This window comes from Myotis nattereri (assembly GCF_964212035.1).
Source record: "Myotis nattereri genome assembly, chromosome: 1".
NCBI classification, from domain to species: domain Eukaryota; kingdom Metazoa; phylum Chordata; class Mammalia; order Chiroptera; family Vespertilionidae; genus Myotis; species Myotis nattereri.
In genome coordinates this window covers 58,301,093-58,323,427 of record NC_138075.1, presented here as the reverse complement: position 1 = coordinate 58,323,427, position 22,335 = coordinate 58,301,093, and the positions used below count along the sequence as shown (strand labels likewise).

At 38.8% G+C, this 22,335-nt stretch overlaps 1 protein-coding gene across 1 annotated transcript in view; it reads left to right on the top strand.

Annotated features, from left to right (window-relative positions):
- Window positions 1–1,301: 1,301 nt before the first annotated feature.
- Window positions 1,302–22,335, top strand: part of SCG3 (secretogranin III) — a 40,152-nt gene continuing 19,118 nt past the window's right edge. The window contains exons 1-10 of the mRNA XM_081108978.1: window positions 1,302–1,862; window positions 2,529–2,581; window positions 3,046–3,091; window positions 3,186–3,401; window positions 8,851–8,993; window positions 9,806–9,955; window positions 13,697–13,874; window positions 16,309–16,425; window positions 21,012–21,095; window positions 21,860–21,991. Coding sequence (XP_080965104.1) covers window positions 1,772–1,862; window positions 2,529–2,581; window positions 3,046–3,091; window positions 3,186–3,401; window positions 8,851–8,993; window positions 9,806–9,955; window positions 13,697–13,874; window positions 16,309–16,425; window positions 21,012–21,095; window positions 21,860–21,991 — 1,210 coding nt within the window. The 5' untranslated portion in view covers window positions 1,302–1,771. The remainder of the gene's footprint in view (window positions 1,863–2,528; window positions 2,582–3,045; window positions 3,092–3,185; window positions 3,402–8,850; window positions 8,994–9,805; window positions 9,956–13,696; window positions 13,875–16,308; window positions 16,426–21,011; window positions 21,096–21,859; window positions 21,992–22,335) is intronic.

The following is a 22,335-nucleotide window of genomic DNA, read 5'->3' as shown; positions in this document are numbered from 1 at the left end:
GAAACCATTTCATGACTTGTTTTATAAGTTGTGTCAAAATATTCCTGGCATCAAAATTACTTGATTTAAGCACGTACCCATTTGATCTCCACAATAACATTGTGAGGGTAAACAGAGCCTGCCATCTCTGTTTTAAAGAAGAGGACACAGGAAATTTACTCTTAACTCAGCTGGGATTATAAATTGTGATTTATAGTTTTTAAATGCAGTATACTGGGATAATAATGCTATGTTATCCCAGCCAAGAAACAAATATTTGTTTTAAAGTAACTGTTAGATTAAAAGTACTTTTTAGATTCTTAAAGGAAATATTTGAGTGACTTCCAAACTCAAAAACCTCCAGAAGGAGGGGAATGTGTTTGTCAGCTTGTTTGTTTGTTTGTTTTTAGGTACTTGAATGACTAGCTTGCTCCTTGAAAAGCAGGGGTACATAAATAAAAGGCCTGATTGTGCTGAATCCTTCTCTTTTGTCATTATTCAGGCTGGTTCCCAGCATGCTGCAGTCCAAAGGAAAGGGTCCAAGCACTGTTTAAAAATCTGAGACTAAAGAGCTTACTCAGCACTCTGCTCACATTAGTATTGCTTGCTTTCATCTTTAAAAGTCTTTTATTATACAGTAACCTTAGGTGGCTGGGAATATTCTCAGAATATAGGAAGCACCTCCTTGACCTAATTATGATGAAAAATGCTTTTCATCACTATCCCCTCTCTTCAAAGCCCCCTGGAACAATCAGGTTTTTAAGCATAATTGAGTGCTGGGGAAGAATTTTACAGAAGTGCAGCTTTTTGGTGGTGATGGTGGTGATGAAGGGGCAGCTGACCCTTTTGGTGAGAATGGGAAATTTTAGACTCAAACCTACCCTTGCTGTTCACCCACCCAGAACTGATGAAGACATTCACTCTTAGGGGAAGAGGCAATTCTATTTTTATTCTGTTTCAGCATCTAGGAGTGAGAGTGTGTTGCAGCAATCTAGTTGAAAGAATGTTTCTTGAATTTCCCAATTAAAAAGACCCCATAGAGCTGAGACAAAAAGAGCACCAAGGGATGCTTGATATGTCAACCTAATTACAAAAGGCAGGCTTTTCTAAGGATTGTATCTATCTTTTAACACAAGGTGGAATGGAAAAAAGGGATTTTGGAGCAGATATCCCAGAATAATCCCAAAGCAGAACCCTTCACACAGATTATCTAGCTTTTCTTGACAGGTGCACGGGCAGAGAAAGCATTTGGTCCTCGAGGCAGTGTTTACTCGGGGAATTACGACAATGGTGTCCAAGCTTACGGCAATCGAGGTGACCCTGAGCGCAGGAGCAGCCCTAGGACTGCGGCACAGAAAATACGCTAGCCGATCTGTCACCCTTCCCCCCCTTCCTTTCCCAGGGGATTGGAGTAGCGTTGGAGTCGCTGACGCCATCCTTTCCCGCCTCTGGCTTGCAGGGAGCATGCGCTTCCTTCCTCACTTGGTCTCAAGGAGAGTAAGGCTACGCCCTAGCGGCTCCGCGGCGGGCTCCGCGTCACAGGAACTTCAGCACCCACGGGGCGGACAGCGCTCTCCTCCACCTGAAGACCTGACTCCCGAGCGCCCAGAACCCTTTCTAGTCTCTTCACTCGCTGCGGCGTCGAGCCCCACCCCCGGCTGGGTTCCCACCACTCTTCCTCCCTGCACCCGCCCTCCTACCTCTTCCTGTTTTTACTCCTCTTTTTCATTCATAACAAAAGCCACCGCTCGGGGAGCCGGCGCCAGGCTGTTTCTGAGCCAAGAGTGGAAGAATGGGGTTCCTTTGGACCGGCACTTGGATTCTGGTGTTAGTGGTCCACAGCAGCCCAATTCAAGCTTTCCCCAAACCGGAAGGCAGCCAAGGTACGTGGACACTTTCCTCCCACTTCCTTTTATTCTCCACGAAGAGGTAAAGTGTGGCATAATAGATGAGCTGCAAATCACCTTGCCTCATTTTCTGATCAGATCCTATCTGTGCATATTGACAGAGAAAATCCTTTTGAATTTAGAGACAGATCCCTCCTCACTTTTTACATGATAGAGCAATAACCTGGATTGTTTTGAAAGATTTCATTTTGCAATTGGGAGAGGGGGGCTTTTCTGCCTTATAAAGTGGCTTCGGTTGTTAGGTTTTGTTTTCTAGTTGTCTTACAATCTTTCTCAGACACTCGATTCAGAACAAGGTTGGGGGAGAGGGAGTTCTTAATGTGCTAATAATACCAATCTAACTTATCTGTCTAATTGAGAACAGCTGGTAAGCCAAGTGTTAGAACTATATGTGAGTTTCTGGTAAAAAAAACAAGTGTAATTCTATTAACTCAGGAAATACAGCAGGATAATAAGCAAGGCAACATGATGGTCATTGTTATTGTATAATCTTGATAATCTTTGTTAACATATATTTTTGTTTCATGGTTATCCAAAATATGTCTCCTAATATTGGTTTGTCTTTATGAAGATTTTATTTTAAAGAGACATATTGTGTCTGTCCAAAACACAATTAAACTTATATTTTTGTGTTTATTCTAGACAAACTTGTACATAATAGAGAATTAAGTGCAGAAAGACCTTTAAATGAGCAGGTAGGTAAAAAAACAAAATAAAAAATTCTATTTCAATTTATTTTAGTTGTTATAATTTAATGTAATTATGTAATGACATTTTAGCCATTTTGAATTCACAAACTTCAGGGGATTAATAATAAATTGACATAAACTAGGATGGGAAATATAATTTTGGTAATATCTATATAAAACATAGAGTTGACTATATAATAATCCAGTAAGGTCCACTCTATTGTAAGATTGCTTAATTTATCAGAGATTTACTTTTCATCAATAATGTAGGAGAAAGGGATTAATACCTATAGACCATCCGCCTTTTATTTTATCTCACTTTCCTTATGATGATGCTTTGAGATAGAAATTACCTATATTTTACAAACAAGAAAACTAAATCCTATGGAGATTAAATTATTTAGCTGTCATTTTTGGTAAGAGGTGGAGCAATGATTTAAAACCAGGTCTATACCCTCTTTGTTTCACAGATTGCTGAAGCAGAATCAGACAAGATTAAAAACATATACTCTCCAGGTAAAAAGAAACTGTTTTGATGTTAATTTGAGTGATGTAGGCTCTGAGAATCTTAAATAAAATGGATAATTGGGGTTTGGGGCTTTTCTTACAGAAAACAAGCCAGGTGAAAGCAATTATTCCTTTGTTGATAACTTGAACCTGCTAAAGGCAATAACAGAAAAGGAAAAAATTGAAAAAGAAAGACAATCTGTAAGAAACTCTCCATATGATAATAAATTGAATATGGAAGATGTTGATTCAACCAAAAATCGAAGACTAATAGATGATTATGATTCTACTAAGAGTGGACTGGATCATAAATTTCAAGGTAAATGAGGGCGAGGGGGGAAATGTTGCTGCCTATGTTCTCTAATTTGGACTTCTCATTGTGGGTTAGGAGAAAGTCCTATATATTTTTTTAAAATATCTCTTATATTCTCACAATCCTCTATTAATCAGGTCCAAAGTTGAGATAAAGCCCAAATTTACTGGCAGTGTACAAAGCCTAACTCCACAGAAGCCCAGATTTTATTTGTTCTTTAAAGGTCCCTTTAATGGTACTTTGAAAATATTTAAATCGACTGTCTATGTTTTATGCTATTTAATATTTAGCATTTAATATTTTAACTATCAGTACCAACAAAATATCATAATTATCAAATATTTAAATCAACAATATCCCTTTCCCAGTGGTGAAATACCCATTACTCCCTTTGCAGGGTTCTCTTTCTAGCCATAGCCTTTCTCCCTAGGTCATTCTAACCTTTTCATGGCTTCCCCTTCAGTTACCATCTGTGTCCTGACATCACATATCACTAGCCAAGACTTTTCTGAGCTATGGGTAGATACATACATACATTATAATACATATATAGATACACATATATCTATATCTATATCTATATCTATATCTATATCTATATCTATATCTATATCTATATCTATATCTATATCTACCTACTTAATATCTTGCTTTAAAAGTCTCAGAAGCACCTCAAACTTAGCATGGCCAAGATTACTCTCGTAATATCTGTACACCTTATAACCTAGCCCTCTTAGAGTGCTCTTTCTCTAAGAAAGGCACTACTTCCCATGCAATTTTTCAAGACAGAAATCTAGAAATCAAACTACTTCTCTTTTTCCTGGCCCCTCCAATTGTAATCCACCAATTTATCAATTTTACCTCCTGTGTCTGTCAATTTTTTTCTCTGTTTCTAATCACCAATCTCTAATCATGTCTCACTTCAACTCAGCAAACTCTTCTACTGGATCTTCCAGCATCTACTCTGCCCCTCTCCAACTCATTTTTCATGTAGCAGCCAGAGTGATCTTTTCAACACACAAACATGTTACTCTTTTGCATAAAACCCATTGATAGATTCCCATTTCTCTTGGGATAAAAACCAGAATCCTTAACATGGCTTCTGTAGTCCTGCATGGACTGGTTCCTGTCTACTTTTCTAGATTCATCAAGCACACATAATCTGATAAAAAAAAGAAATCCTGTTCCTTTCTTCATAGCACTTAATGCAGTTTGCAATTTTACATTCCTAAGTGTGACTACTTAGGATTTATCTTTTCCTCCTAAACTAAACTGAAAACTTCACAAGAACAGAGACATTGTAGCCCCAGTATCTGGGTGGTCATGAATTCATTGCATGCATTCATAAATGAATGAATGAATAAGAAAAGAATACATGAGAGAATAAATGAACTACGTACCTAGGCACTGAAGAAGAGAGCGTGTTCTCCATCCTGAATACTATTGCTTAGGAGTGCCTGCAGATTGTCTTATATGTCCTTGCTCTGCTCCATGGCCACAAGAGAATTATGCTGATTATTTCTGCCAGAAAACAACTGCCAACTTTTATAAGATATCACAGCCTGAGGAGATTTCAGATATATGCTGTGCATGTAATAAGGTGGGACAGATGGTTTATATTTTGACACATTTTATATTGCATACTACTCCCAGAATGTTTTTTCTTGAATTCTACATTTTAACCTAAAATATTTTGGCTAGAAATAGACACTGGGCATTGCTGTATACAAAAGAGATTAAACTACTTTGAACTGACATTTGATTTAATGAAATTTAAAAACAGTCTAATGTTTGAATTGTTTGGTCAAATCGATTGCGCATTCAGGCAGAGGCACAGATCTGTTTGTGATCTGATCACTATCTTGAGCAACTTATTTTTAAATTGTTCAACATTTTACTACCATCCCAGATGGGTTCAGAATTACCAAGTGTCCTGATGGCTCTAGGTTTCCCTTAAGAGTCATTTTAAATCCACTTAAGATTACAGATACGATTCTTGGAGAGAAATGATTTATGAGTGAATTTCTGGTCTCCTCTCATACCCTGGAAACCCTGGAAACAGCATTTGATAGCACCAAGGTGACTAGAACTCAGAGGCATGCAGACTTACACCCCGGAATGGGGGGAGGGACTTAGCTTTTGCCGGGTGCTTTCACATCTTTAGGAAACCTCCAAATGGGCTTGTGATATAGGGCCTATCAACTCTCCTTTTCAGTGTGTTCTGCAGCATGGGTGATTCAGGATTTTTTCCAAGTTTCTTTTATGAAGTTGTGCTTCCAGGCTCCTGTGTGCATTCACCAGACAAATGTTCACTGAGCAATTACTATGTATCAGACTGTGAACTAGACCAGCGATTTTCAACCTTTTTCATCTCCTGGCACACATAAACTAATTACTAAAATTCTGCAGCACACCAAAAAAATATATTTTTTGCTGATCTGACAAAAAATATAGGTAGAATTTTAATTCATTCACTAGATGGCTAATGTTGTATTGGCTATTGACATTTTTTAAAATATATTTTTATCGATTGCAGAGAGGAAAGGAGAGAGAGAAACATCAATGATGAGAATCATTGATCAGTTGCCTCCTCCATGCCCCCCACCGGGGATTGAGCCCACAACCTGGGCATGTGCCCCTGACTGGAATTGAACCTGGGACCCTTCAGTCCGCAGGCCAATGCTCTATCCACTGAGCCAAACCAGCTAGGGCTATTGTCATTTTTTTAATTTGACACTCTAAGGGAGAAGAGGTCAGTGCCCCTGACTAAATAATCAGGAATGGCATGTTTTTAAAAAAATTCTTGTGGCACACAGGTTGAAAACCACTGAAGTAGACAATAAGCTCTGTGCAGTTAGGGACCAAGCCTAAACTCTTTGTCACTCTATTTTCAGTTCTGGCTTATATTAAGACTTTCATAAAAAGGTATTGAGCAAATGAATGTCAAGTGCCATATTGGATGCTGGAGATTCAAAACATCACTTGGCAAAACCTAACCAGGCAGAACATGGCCCTTTTACATTCACTTCTTAGAATGTTATAGCTGCTTTTAAAATGTTATAAATGTTGAACTCATGTTTGGCTTCCTCTTGATGGTCTACAGAGGAGGGTGAAATACCCCTTCACGAGCATCAGAGAAGTCATTCTGAGTAATTCCGCTCATTTTAGAGGAGCCAGGGGAAATCAGTGGAAGGTAAGGAGCAAGGCCCAAGGATTGTTATGGACCCCATCCAGCGAAGCTCTGCTAAGGGAGGCCTAAGCTCCTGGTTCAAGGCCATACAGCAGTGCAGCAGAAGAAAGAGGCCATTTCTTGAGTGCTGCTAATGTTCTCCCTGTTGTGAATTAAATGTACTGAAAAGCTGTCATCTTAGTTATTTATTTCCCTTCCCATTTATCCCTTGGGGTATGAAAAAAGGAAGACTATTGGTAGCTCCAGCAGGCAACCTTTTTCAGATCCTGACGATAAGTGGGAAGGGAAATAAATTCTTCTAATTCTGCATAGACCCAGGCAGTTTCTGTTCCACCTATTCCCAACAGTCTGACCCGTAACCCACAAATGGCGGGGCGGGGGGGGGGGGGAATCAAACCGAACTGAGAGTGGGTCTCTACTCCTGAAAAAAACAAAACAACCACCACAAAACACCCAGATGTGAATCCAATTTTCAGTCAGCCAGGAGAGGAAATAATTTTACAGAATGTTTGTGTTCATTAGTCACTCTAGTTCACAGGGTTCAAAGGGATCAGAGTTCATGCGTTGGTTGACAGCTTATAACCCCAATATAATGCCAGAAAACATCCAGTCCTCCTGGCATAATCACCCCATTTATTTTCCTTGGCTTCTTTCCAAACAACAAGAAAATAGTCAGCTGAGGCTGCATAGACTTCCATCTCCACAGAATCGGAAAGACCACAGACAACATTTCTTGTTCGAATCCCCAGAAGCCATGGAAGGAAGAGGCAGAATCAGACTAGCAATACTAGGTTCTTCCTTCTTTAAGGGAATATGGTCAGAATTATTTGAGCAGAATTTGGCCAGGGATTCAATGTTTATTTTCTCTAGAAGATAATTGCAGTTCCTTTATTTCAAGTACAAATCCATTGTCTGCTACAATAACACTACATTAACTTTCATATAATACTTTGCAATTGAAAATGTGCTTTTACATCTTATTTCATCTTATCCTCACAATCCCATGAAATAGATACTCTTATTATATTCCTCTAGAGCAGCCTAAGGATATATAGGTAACAAGACGTATCACTGGGGCTATAATCCTGATCTTTCCAATCTGCCTAGAGGTGACAAGGGGAGTTAAGTGCCCTGTAGACTGCACATATGAATAGACTGCTCCATGTGATATAGATTGGAAAAGGCCAATTGACTCCTGGGAGTTCTCCGAGAACGAGGTACAGTGCTTCCTCGTCACCAACCCTACTGCATCCTTCCTTCCCTGAAGTAATGCTACCAAAGTACTCCCAAGGATCATGATCCCAGGGACATGAAGTATATCCCAAGGATACATATTTGTAGTCTTCTCTGCAGGCATTTACATAGACTTACATACTGCCTTGTGCAAATCTGTTGTCACATTTTAAAAGTTTAAATTCCAGGCACATAAATTAAGTTCCCTATTCTCTAGAGAAAGAGGCTTGTCACACTAAGCTGCTTTATATAAAGGCACTCTGGCACATGTTCACATAGAAGTAAACATTTAGGCGCTGGCTGGGTAGCTCAGTTAGTTAGAGCATTGTCCCAATATGCCAAGGTTGTGGGTTTGATCCCTGGTCAGGGCACATACAAGAATCAACCAATGAATGCATAAACAAGTGGAACAATAAATCAACGTTTCTCTGTGTGTGTGTGTCTCTCTCTATTCCTCTTCCTCCAAAAAGAAAAAAAATCAATAAATTTTAAAAAATTTAAAAAGAACTAAACATTTATTCCAGGTTAGTCATTAAATCTTGAGTACACACTCTCTGATTCTAGGTGTGAGGCAGTTTCCCTCCACCCACTCGGTCCATGAATTGGCCTGCCATTGGGGTACATACTACTCATCTACTCCTTACATGGAAATAGAATATCATTATTTGATATATAGAAGGGTGCTTTAAGCAAGATGGCATACTAGATAAATATAGCATACTTCAAAATTAGAAGTATAATATTATTTGTATTATTAGTGATAATAAAAAATAGAGAGGCCTTTTGTTGTGTTGACTTCAGATTTTTCTGCCTCTTATAATCACATCAGAGGCTTTCAGAATTTTCATTGTCATCCTAATTTCTTCAAATTTTATTTTCAAACCAGAAGTTTCTGTGGACCAAGCACCACTATAAATATATTCCAAACATATTAAAGTGTACAAGAGCAAGGTATAGATTAGAAATCTAATATGATCCAAAAAATAGAACTATGTTTTCACCATGATGTGAAATTATGATTGCTCTGTCCAGATGATCCAGACGGCCTTCATCAGCTAGACGGAACTCCTTTAACTGCTGAAGACATTGTCCAGAAAATCGCCACCAGGATTTATGAGGAAAATGACAGAGGAGTATTTGACAAGATCGTTTCTAAACTCCTGAATCTTGGCCTAGTGAGTCACATGCATGAAAATAAACCAAATTCTTAATACAGTTTGGAATATGCTAAGAAGCTGAGCCATTTGATTCCAATAGCCAAATGTTTATAATGTGTCTACTTTATACTAGGTGCCACAGGTTTCCAGGACAATAAGGCACCATTCTTTCCCTCTAGAAAAGTATAGTCTATCAGAGGAATTAGACAAGTACACTCACGCATGTGGTGGAAGCTACATAAGAACCGTAAGATCATTGTTTGCCAGAGGATGAATTATATCCACTTAAGCTATAAGGAAAAGCTTCAGAGGAGGAGGTGTTGGAAGTGAGCTTAGAAGGATGGTTAGGATTTAACCAGTTTAAGTAACAGACATGTGTGAGGTAAGAAGGAAATAGCATGAACAAAGGCATGCAATATTTAAGAAACTAAGCAATCCAGTTTGACTCTGCCTCAGCTTGGCTCCCAGCCTTACACAGCCATCGCAGGCTTCAGGGGGGTACTAAATTTGCAGGTTTCAAAGGTTACCTGACCATGACTTGCAGCTTAGGGTTGAGAAACAATCCTCAAGATGTGTCTCAAAGTAAGTGTTCTGTGGGTTCCAACAGATAAGACTGACCATTTGTATAGTGACCCCAAAGACACTTCTTCCCAGGAGTGCTGGTCAATCACGATGAAGACCTACATGTATGGAGGCATAAACAAGGGTTGTCTGAAGGGGGGTCAGAAGATTCTCTTGTCTTCTAGAACTCTGTTCAACTAGAGTTTATTCTAGATATTTTTTAACCATAAAAATGGGAATAACAGTCACATATGTTTTTACTATAACAGATCACAGAAAGCCAGGCTCATACACTGGAAGATGAAGTAGCAGAGGTTTTACAAAAATTAATCTCGAAGGAAGCCAATAGTTATGAAGAGAAACCCAATAAACCCACAAGCAAGACTGAGAGTCAGAGTGGAAAAATACCAGAGAAAGTGGTATGTATATGTGAATATACATGAGTATGCTGTGTACATGTGTATGTATGCATGTGCGTGGACATGAATGTGTGTGTGTTGTGTGTACTCTAATCTGCATATAATTAATACAATCTCTATATCATTAGTATCTCACTTGGTGCCAAAGAAGATTTTGGGTATGTGATATTTTTAGCCCACCTAAATATTCATGAAATACCAATAACTTAAAATATATAAATGAACTCTACTTTGAAAATAATTTTGAGATCATGTGATATTATATTACACTAGAGGCCCAGTGCATGAAATTCATGTGGAGGTGGGGGAGTCCCCTCAGCCCAGCTTGCACCCTCTCCAATCCGGGACCCCTCGGGGGATGTCCGTCTCACAATCCGGGACTGCTGGCTCCTAACTGCTCACCTGCCTGCCTGCCTGATCACTCCTAACTACCCCGCCTGCCAGCCTGGTCGCCCCAACTGCCCCCCCCTGCCAGCCTGGTTGCCCCTCACTGCCCCCCCCCCCCCCCGCCGGCCTGGTTGCTCCCAACTGCCCCCCCTACTGGCCTGGTCGCCCCTCACTGCCCCCCCCCCCGCCAGTCTGGTCACCCCCAAGTGCCCCCACTGCCGGCCTGGTTGCTCTCAACTGCCCCCCTCTGTGTCCTGGTTGCCCCTAACTGCCTCCCCCTGCCAGCCTAGTCACCCTCAACTGCCCCCCTGCCGGCCTGGTTGCCCCATGAAGGCTGCTGTTCAGTCGTTTGGTCGTCCCTCACTAACCCCCTGCCAGCCTTGTCGCCCCACGCAGCCTGCTGTTTGGTTGTTACTGTGATGGAGTCCTGGACAATTTGCATATTCCTCTATTATTAGTATAGATAGTAAAGGTCACATTTTATATCCTGCAGTATAATAACACATAATATTATGTAAAATGGTTATTTCACATAACAACTATTTGTATAATCCCAGTGTACTGAAATTAAATATTTCATAGCTCTTTTGGTATCCAACTTTTGTTCACTGTGGATATCATTATATGCCCCAAAATTATTATTTTTTAATTAAAAGCTCAGGTTGACTTGATCTCTGCCACACCCACTTTTATATCCCCCAGACCTGGTTGCCTGAGCTATCTCTACTCTACCCTGTGCTCCCTCACTGCTCCTTCCTTTTTTCATTGGTTCAAAGGTCTATCATCCTTTACTTAAACCAGTCACTCATTCTTTCTTTTCCTTGCTGGACTCCTTGCCTCTTCACCTCTTCTTTAATCTCAGCCAAACTGCTGATATTTTTGTCTTCTCCTTGAATTCTCTTTAAAACTCTAGATGGAGCTAATGATAGGAAGATATCAATCTCCTCACCTTTTGTTTGATTTTCTCCATCAAAATATCCAGGCCCCATGGCCTCTCATCCCCTTCAACATCCTATCCCAAACACAAGGAAAAAGAGTATATAGGCTTACATACTCCTGTTTTAGAGGTTAGGACACATAAATTGGGTCTTGGTTTTTGTTATTAGGTAGTCTAAAAGCTCTCTTTTATTCTTCCTACTTCCAATCCCCATCAACTGCTATCTTTTAAAACAGTTTTTGAAGATCTAGCCACTGTAAAAACAACAACAACTTTCTAGGTTTATCAAAGAACTCATGACTTTCATTCAAGCTTACCAGTCTGAACTGAAACTGACATAGCTATTTTCACTATCTTTTACTCCAATTATATACTCCTTATTTCCCATCTCTAAAATGTCCATATTCTCCACCTGTTCACTCATGTTATCTAAATGCATCAATGTAAATAAAAAGCAAATGAAATATTTTTAAATAAATATTTATTTAGGTACCAGCCCTGGCTGATGTGGTTAAGTGGTTAGAGTGTTGACCTGCTCACTGAAGAGTCAAAGATTCGGCTCCCGGTCAAGGGCATGTACCAGGTTGCAGGTTGACTCCTCACCCATGAACAGTGTATGTGCAGGAGGCAACCAGTTGATGTGCCTCTCTCACATCGATATCTCTCTCACTCCCTCCCTACCCTCCCGGAAAAAAATGCAATGGAATAAATATTTATTATACCAAGCACTAGGAATATAATGCTCATATAAAAAGGCATAATCCCACCGTAACTGGTTTGGCTCAGTGGATAGAGCATCGGCCTGCGGACTGAAGGGTCCCAAGTTCGATTCTGGTCAAGGGCATGTACCTTGGTTGCGGGCACATCCCCAGTAGGGGGTGTGCAGGAGGCAGCTGATCAATGTTTCTCTCTCATCGATGTTTCTAACTCTCTATCCCTCTTCCTTCCTCTCTGTAAAAAAATCAATAAAGTATATTTTTTTTAAGAAGGCATAATCCCTGCTCTCAAGAAGCTTAAGATCTAATGGAAAGGGTAGATGGTTTTTAAATAGCCATGTATTTTAATTGCAGCTGCATTAAGTGCTCTGAGGAAAGAAACATGGTTTTATGAGCACTTATTTAAAAAAAAGGAACTTGTCTTGGACTTAGACTCAAGGAAGGCTTCCCTAAGAAAGTGACCTGAGCTGAAAACTGAAGGCTGAAAAGGAATTAACTTGTGACCATGACAGCCAGCATGTAAAAAAGGATGTGTGGAGTATCCAAGTAATTAAAACAAGCACAGTGTGGCTGGAACATAGGGAGAGAGCAATGAGAGATGAGACTGGGGAGGTGAACCCACGTCTGACCAGTCAGGGCCTTATGAGCCATGTATGGATTCTGATCTTTATCATAACAATGGAAAAACACCAAAGGATTATAAGCAAAGGGGTTACATAGTCAGTTTTTTAAACAACTCTGGGTACAAATGCAGAAAATGCAGTATTGGGAATAGATTAGAGGTGGGTAGTGAACCAGTTAGAAGATAAGAGATGAAGGCAGCTTGGACTAGAGTTGGGTAGAAAGAAAGAGAGAAATGTACAAATTTGGAATAAATTTTGAAGGTAGGTCTAAAAGGGCTACTGATGGATTGAATGGAAGATAAGGAAGAGTAAGAAGCAAAAAAAAGCTTATAAATTTCTGTCTGATTCACTGAATGGAGAATGGATCACTAATATGAGGACCCTGGACATGGATCAAGTCTAGGAAAAAGAGTCTTGTGCATCTTTCTAGACAGCCCTTAAAATGTCACCCAAAAATCTCCAATGTGTGACTGCTCTACTCCTGTTAGATATTCTGACAAGGTTTCCTATACTTTGCACCATCTTTCTTGGTAGAAACTGAACTCAAAGCTCCTCTTTTTGGTGAAAGGCAATTTTACCAGTAAACAGTCATGAGAATTTATGGAGGGGAACTCGGCCAGAGCAGAAGTCTAGAAATTCCCTAATTCCCCTCTGAGCAGGATCCAGGGTCTTCAGTCTCTATGTCCCAATGACTTTTCTATGTGACTAGATGCCCATCCTCATGCCTAGAAAAGTATTTGATCCTGCAGGAGCAGGCAAAGGAGGAAGTATTCTTTTTTTAAAATTCTTTATTGTTGAAAGTATCACATATGTTTCCTTTTTTTCCCCATTGACCTCTCCCTACTCCCTCTTGCCCCCCCCCCCCCAGCACATGCTCTCCCCACTCCCTGCCATCCCCCAGCACATGCCCTCACCCCTCTATTGTCTGCATGCATACAAGTCCTTTGGTTGATCTCTTAGGATGAAGTATTCTTGTATTTCACAGTCAAGGGCACAACAGAGGAAAGAATCAAACTGGAGTGTCATTAGTTCTAACAAAATGTTTATTTTTCATTGATTTTTAAAATTTCCACTGGAGATTCCAATGGCAGCAATTCAAGATGGTTTTGCTAATGGAGAAAATGATGAAACAGTATCTAACACCTTAACCTTGACAAATGGCTTAGAAAGGAGAACGAAAACCTACAGTGAAGACAACTTTGAGGAACTCCAATATTTTCCAAACTTCTATGCACTCCTGAAAAGTATTGATTCAGGTAAAAACTGTTTTCTGACCATGTGGAACAGAAACAGTAGTTCCAGGAAATGTGTGGGTGGTTCTCTCTTCCTGTTTTCAGTTTCCAAATGTAATCCTCAATGACATATTGTGGCCTTGGGGAAAATAGTTCATATCAATTTTTTCTAAAGAAGTGTACTAGTCATGGTAATATTTAGGAAAAGATAATCAGGAAAGGTGGAGTTTCTGGGCAATTTAATCTTCTTGTTAACAGAGGGCTCATTTATTTGTTCAACAAACAGTTATTGAACATGTGCTGCGTTGATGGTACTGGAGTGAATCTTGTGCAGGTGTGTAGATGAATCAATGTCCCAGCCTGACGCAGTTCAACCTCAACTCTTATTGCAAATATTTCCATGTTAGTGAGAACAGTGTGTGGAACCTAAGTGATTATTTTTAAATGATTCAGAATTTTGCTTGTCAGACATTTTCAGCTTCAGTCTTCAAATGAGTTACAGTGAAATAAACATTGAGCTAAAGGAGGTCAGGAGCCCAAAACAGACTTGGAAAATTATTTGTTTTTTAAAAACAAAGACCTTAATGTGTCTTGCTCTTTCTCTTATATGTGTACCAAAATAAGTTAACTGAAGATTTTAGTTCATGTTAATTTTTGGTCAATCTGTAAGGAGGATAGTATTGGACAAATTTTCTGTTGTTGTTATTGTCTAGACAGGTGGCTTTTCCCCTTCCTATTCAAAGATTCAGTCCCAAATTGAATATTTGTAATAAATATTTCTGTAATTCTAATAATATTTTCCCAAGAAGTGGGCTTTCATCACTGGAGAACATCCTTTGTCATCCTTTGTCCTTCAATTCCAGACATTGGCCAGATGGCACCAGCTCCTCTGCTGGTGTCTGCAGGGTTGGTAATCTTGAGGGTCCATTCTGAGTCATCTTGCCCAATTGGTTGGCAGATGCCCAGCTCGGATCCTCTGTCATCCTGGTGATTCACCTCTTGTCAGTGAAGAGCATCAGCATGATACCAAAGATTTATATGGCTGTGGCCTTATGCAAATAATAGGATGCCTGGAGTTATTTACCCTCCCCTTTTCAAGATCTCTCCCCACAACTCTTCTCCTACCTTTCCTTTCTCCCAACCCTGTGACTTTGATGGTATTTTAAATATTCTACTACATGGAATATTCCTTATTTTATTTGCTTTTAATCTTTTAGTTTCTTTTACCCCATTCCATATTGCCTTTATTTTTGCGGGCTTTTAATTTAAATACTTACATTGAGGTCTTTGATAGTACCTGTCTTTCTCACTCAAGGTCTGAACCAATTGAGAAATGGTAAAGTAGGTAGAAAGCCAAAATATCTCTGATGCTGATAAAGACGGGTTGTGGAATGGAGCTTGGTATTAGAGCCCCAATGGGCTTGTGCACTCACGCTCCTCAGCCTACCTCTTGAAACAGTCAATCCCAGGGATAGTCGGAATCAGCAGATCAGGTGCTTTTCTTGGGTCCCTGCCTTCCACTGTTCCAGGGGAATGGAAAGAAGAAAGACTTCCAATCCCCATTGGTAGAAAAATGTATACCAATCTCTATTGGCTATTAACCTCATGTGTGAGAAGAATGAAAAGATGAGGGGGAAAGGGCAAGAAGTACATAAAGAAAATCCTTAATAGCAGCTAAAAGAATTGGGAAAATGAGCTTTCCTCTAGCATCTTAATTTTTCTCTTCTTCAAAATAGAAATAGATTTTTAATGGTTTTAGATTTAATATATCTACTGAACTTTTATGTAATCATTAGCCATTTTGCTATATCAAGATGTAAAACAGTATGTCAAATATGAAGAGTTCCCAAGAAACTCTTACTAGTGGTTACCTATAGGGAGTAGGTGTTGGGAGGGGAAGAGAATGTTACTTTGACTATTATTTACTTCTGTACTATTGGAATATTTTTACAGTATACATATATCCTTTCAAATGAAAGTTTAGAAAGTAATATATACTACTGTTAAAAATAAACCTTACATTTAAAAAATAAAGATATATGTATATTCTTATTTAAAATACAGTATTAAGCTTGATTAATGAAAACAGGTAGTTCTTGTCCTCAAAACATATAGCCTGAGTAGATAGAGTAAGTTGTTGGGTCACCAACCTTCTAGCTTTCCTTTTGAATTCATATTGTCTCAGGTCATAAACTATCTCTATCATCTACTCCATTAATAAAATATTTTAGATTAAAATAAATCTTTTTGGAGAAGTTAAAATTGTCCACTTCTGGAAAAGTTTAGTATTCCTGCACTGTACTCCCAAGCATGCCTTAGGCTTTCTGTAAATTAAATATAAGTGGGTTTAGATATAAATGTAGGGAGAAATATTTCAATAAGATGCTGTACTTTTTAAATTGACACTGAAAGGTGTATGCCACTACTTGAAAAAAAATTATTTTGTCCTTTTATATAGAAAAAGAGGCAAAAGAGAAAGAAACACTGATTACTATCATGAAAACACTGATTGACTTTGTGAAGATGATGGTCAAGTATGGCACAATATCTCCAGAAGAAGGTGTTTCCTACCTTGGTGAGAATCCTATCTGTTTTGTTTTTACTGTGGTTAGTCTTCATCATCCAAAGGGAGTTAGGGATTTGGCAATAATTACTTCACTACTCTGATAATTTATGCCAAAATAGTCTGAATTATCAGGGTAACCAGAATTGCCCAGCTTGATAATGCATATTAAAAAAATTAACCAGAAGTTTTAATCAACTTTTAATCTTTATAGATCCAGTTTGAGTACAAACATTTCACACTTGTTGTTATTTTGTCCTGCTAACACAGAGACAATTTTATTAAAATTGAGCTTATTATTTTTTTCAGTTATATTTGAATGGTCAGTATTAAGAGAGTCTTGACTTTAACCGGTGAGATTTGTGTGTGAATAGGAGGAAAGAACACCCTTCTAGGGAGTCCTTACAACTGAACTTCTGAGGCCCAGCTGTCTCAGACCAGCTCTGTCATGTGGACGAAGGCAAATGCCTCAGTTTCTACATTTTTTAAATAAAGGACTTTGTTATCTATAACCGGGACCAGTATGGTAAACTACTGCCCATGGACCAAATCCAGCCCATACCCTATTTTTGTATAGTACACAAGCTAAGGATGACTTTTGCATTTTCAAATGGTTGAAAACAATCAAAAGAATAGTATTTTGTGACACAATAAAACTATGTAGAATTCAGATTTCAGTGTTTATAGATGAAGTTTTATTGGAACATAGCCATGCACGTTTGTTTTAGTGTCTATGTTTTATGACACAATAAAAGAATTGAATAGTTGAGACCATATGGCCCCAAAAGCCAAAAATATTCACTATCTGGCCCTTTAAAGACAAAGCTTGTCAACCCTTGATTCCTGGAACTTTATAAGTAAGCTTGGACATTTTTTTTTTAAATATATTTTATTGATTTTTTACAGAGAGGAAGGGAGAGAGATAGAGAGTTAGAAACATCGATGAGAGAGAAACATCGATCAGCTGCCTCCTGCACATCTCCTACAGGGGATATGCCCGGAACCCAGGTACATGCCCTTGACCGGAATCGAACCTGGGACCTTTCAGTCCGCAGGCCGACGCTCTATCCACTGAGACAAACCGGTTTCGGCAGCTTGGACATTTTTTGATTCTGCATGTAAGCTGTAGTTGCTGTTGTTGTTTGAAGTCTTTTATTTTCCTGCTTGGTTTAGTTAATCAACAGATACCATTTACCCCTGATGTCCTTCAGGCAAGATGACTTCACAGCCCTTTTCTCTGATCTTTGATGAGGGAGCAAGGGAGAATTAAACAGAAGAGAAAATCTCATAGCACCAAACAATCTAGAATTATTCTGTATGAACTCAATTTCTTTCTACATAAAAAGAGTTGTACTGTTTTTTTCTGATTATAAAAGAGCACATTTTTTTAAAGCAGTCAATGCAAAAAGGTAGTGAAAAAATCACTCATAATACCAGAATTCAGGTAATATTTTGGTTTATGTCTTTTCAGGTATTTTCTGTGTGTGTGTGTGTGTGTGTGTGTGTGTGTGTGTGTACAGGCACACATGTATATCTACGTCATTCTTTTAAAAAATAGATGCTTTTACTGATTTGAGAGAGAGAGGAAGGGAGAAGGAGAGAAAGCCCCTTACTGGGGGTCAACCCAGCAACCCAGGCATGTGCCCTGACCAGGAATCTAACCAGTGACCTTTTGGTTCATAGGACGTCACTCAACCAACTGAGCCACTCTGGCTGGGCCCTATGTCATTTTTTTCTTTCATCTTACTTAACAAAAACATGGGTTCGTGCTATATACACAGTGCTTTGTGGACCACTTACTCACGTTACAGTAGATCAAAAACTGTTTCAAATCAGTCATTGTTTCATACCCATGCCCCATGACTCAGAACTTCCACACTTTAATCCTTTTTTCTATGGAAATAAATTAGACATGCCACAAGGCTTATGTACAAGGTAGATATTTCCACTACTGTTTATGGCTGTACTGTCCAATATGGTAGCCATTAACCACATGTTGCTATTAAAAAGGAAAGTAATCAAGCCCAGCCAGCATGGCTCAGTGGTTGAGCATTGACTCATGAACCAGGAGGTCACGGTTTGATTCCTGGTCAGGGCACATGCCCAGGTTGTGGGCTTGATCTCCAGTGTGGGGCCTGCAGGAGGCAGCCAATCTATGACTCTCTCTCATCATTGATGTTTCTCTCTCCCTCTCCATTCCTCTCTGAAATCAATAAAAAAATATATTTTAAAATAATAAAAATTAAAAAAAATAAAATAGAAAGTAATTAAAATTAGACAAAATTTATTTATTTTTATTTATTAGATTGATTGGGGTGACATTGGTCAACATGAACATAACACTTTCATGTATGGGTTTCTTTGTTACAGATCTGTATATTGCACCATGTACCCACTACCCCAAGTCAAATCTTCTCCTATCACCTTATATTAAGACCCCCTTCCTCCCCCTACCCCCTGCCATCTGGCAACCACCACACTGCTGTTTGTGTTCATGAGTTTCAGTTTACATCAGTTTTATGAATGAAATCATATAGTTCTTAGCTTTTTCTGACTGACTTATTTCACTTAGCATAATGTTCTCAAGGTCCATCCATGTTGTTGCAAATGGCACTATTTCATCCTTTCTTATGGCTGAGTAGATTCAATTGTGTATATGTGCCACATCTTCTTTATCCAGTCCTCTATTGTGGGACACTTTGGTTGTTCCAATGTCTTAGCCACTGTGAATAATGCTGCAATGAACATAGGGGTATATATATCTTTGCGAACACATGATTTCGAGTTTTGGGGTATATACCCAGGAGAGGGAAATTTTTAAATCTAGTTTTTCATATAGTGGGCACATTTTAAGTGCTCAATTGCCACATGTACCTGGTGGCTACTACATTGAACAATACAGAAATAATTATTTCCGTCAGAAAATTCCACTGGACAGCACTGGTTTATAGGAATAAAACAGTATAAATAACCTAGATACTCCACAAGAGGAAAATATCTAAAATAAATTATTTAGTTATTCTTATGTTAAACTATTTAAATTTTACTTTCAAATGTTTGTGTTTTTAATAATTGTATGTTCATTTAATATGCGATGTAAACATTGTTGATAAAGATTAATGACAGGAGGAAATAGTCATGATATTCTATTCAATGCTTAAAGCCATTAAGAATGTGTTAAAAAATGAATGTATGTATAGAAAGTTGGACAGAAATATACCAAAATGTTACCTGGAATAAAACAGACTGCATCATAAAATAGAATATACTGGTTTTCTTCTCAAAAGAGGCATGGGATACAATGGAAGGGAGAGTTTACTTGGAGAGAAATAATTTTAAGTAAAGCAAATAGCAAAAAAGGCCTACCCTATTAGTGAGATGGATATGTGGCTGATTGAATAACTGAATACAGAATGTAGATTCTAATGCATTTTCTACCTTGAGCTGGTTACAGTCTAGATCAGGGGTGGGCAAACTTTTTGACTCGAGGGCCACAGTGGGTTCTTAAACTGGACCGGAGGGCCGGAACAAAAGCATGGATGGAGTGTTTGTGTGAACTAATATAAATTCAAAGTAAACATCATTACATAAAAGGGTACGGTCTTTTTTTTTTTTTTTTAGTTTTATTCATTTCAAATGGGCCAGATCTGGCCTGCGGGCCGTAGTTTGCCCACACGGCTGGTCTAGATTCATGTCTAGTAACATCTCTGTCATGTTACTCCAAAGGGCATAGTTAGGACAAAGACAAGGATAAAGATTTCACTTGATAAGAATAGGGAAATCCTCATCCTTATGACTACCTAACAATAGGACTAGCTGTCTCATGAATTAATGAGGACCCTAAATGATGGAAATCCAACTCTTTGGCTTCATGAAAAGAAAATTTATTTGCCTCATGTAACTGAAAAGTCCAGGGTTGGGGATGGTCTGGCTTCATGTTTGTGAAGTCTACCACTAGTGTGAGGAGGAATCTATTACTCCCCATCTCACAGCTCTGACTTTCCATATTTTCATTTTAAACAAGTGGTTCCTTTATAAGAGCAAGATGGCTAGCACAGCTCCAATCTCACATCCTCACAGAACCACAATCCCAGTGGGAAGAGAACCTCTTTCTTCCGATGGTTTTAGCATTGAATCTAATTGGCCTGTCTTGAGTCATGTTCTTCTCCTTTAACCAATCACTGTAGCCCCGGAGGTGGAAGTCCCTGAAGACCCCCACTTGGGCCAAATGTGCTGAGAGTGGAAGAGGTGTGGGTTCTCCAAAGGAAAACTAAGGCATCGTTACCAGAAGGTGTTGAGTAGGCCAAAACCACGGTGTTCATTATAGGTTTCAACCCTGTATGTTCTAGCAGTGGCCATAAAAATATGGACGGAACTTCTGCAATTAACGGAGTAAGAGGCTGAACCTGAGATCTCAGATAGTATTCTTTGTTTTCCTGAGAGTCTAGAAATAAAATCCATGTCAAATCATCTTTCTAGCAGTGTCAATATTAGGAAATTCCTATTGTGATATTTTTGGTGAAATTTAAACATTTTTAGTAGAAATTTGATAATATCTTTTAGGAAATAAAATTATATTTTTCCCCTCCTCCCTCAAGAAAACTTGGATGAAACAATTGCTCTTCAGACCAAGAACAAGCTGGAAAAAAATGTTACTGACAATAAAAGCAAGCTTTTCTCAGGTATGATTTATTTAACAATTTTTCTAGCTTTTAGCACAATCCTTTTGAATGTTAAATAATGAGCTTCAGTTAGCATTTATAAAGAATTATAGATTTTTTAAAAGTTTTAAAATCTGAAATCCAACCATAGGATTAAAGAGCTACAACCTTGGTTATTTTGTGGCCAGCCTCAGCACAGAAATCTGATCCCAAGAAGCCTTAAAAAATCAATGTACACCTTTACTTAAGATTCTTAGGAGGTGGTCAGGGCCCCAAACAACTGCCATAGTCCCAAATTCTTAGGTGCTATTCTGAGTAATAAGCTGTTCTTCAAATATACAACAAAGGAGAGATTGGGCAACTACAGACTTATTTGCATTTTGAATCAAGACTCAAATTTACATTGGGACCTGACATATCCCACTTAATTGCCTACATTAATTAAAGTAAGGAAAAGAATCCATGGCTCTAATGACACAGTGTGGCGGAAGAGAAAGAACATTAAACCAAAACCCAGAGAGCTGGGAGGTTGGCCCAGGTCTTCTGCTAACTCAATGGGTGACCGTGGCACATCTCTCCCCTCTCTGGGCCTCAGTTTCCCCCTCTGTGAAGTGGGAGGAGGGAGGTGGAGTAGATAATCACTAAGATCTCTTTCAGCTAAAAAAAAATAAAAATAAAAATGACCTAAACTCAAACTGTACTTTTTTAATAGTTTATTTCTACATTAGGAATTGATTAAAGGACAGGGAGTAGGGTTATAACAACAGTGCACAATCTGATTACAGCGCCATCAATGAAGAGTCATGAAGAAACAGACAGCACCAAGGAAGAAGCAGCTAAGATGGAAAAGGAATATGGAACCTTGAAGGATTCCACAAAAGATGATAACCTCAGAGGAAAAACAGATGAGCCAAAAGGTATGGAATTGACAGCTCTAGGTTGGCAATGAAATTGGGGAAGCAAAAACTTTCAACACACCTGGGAGGGTGATCCATAAATCAAATCCCACCAAATAAGAGAAATGAACACCATCTGTATAGAAAAGATTGAGCAATCATTTCTTCCAATGTTCTTGAGTGTCCTGGGATTGCAAATTGGTTTTACCTTTTTGATGGTCTTTATTTTTTTAATTTCAATTCTTTATAGTTTAAAGTATTACATAAGTCTCCTTTTCCCCTCCTTGTCCTCTTCCCAGCCGCTCCCACCCCCAGCACATGCCCTCATCCCCCTACTGTCTGTGTCCATTGGTTATGCTCATCTG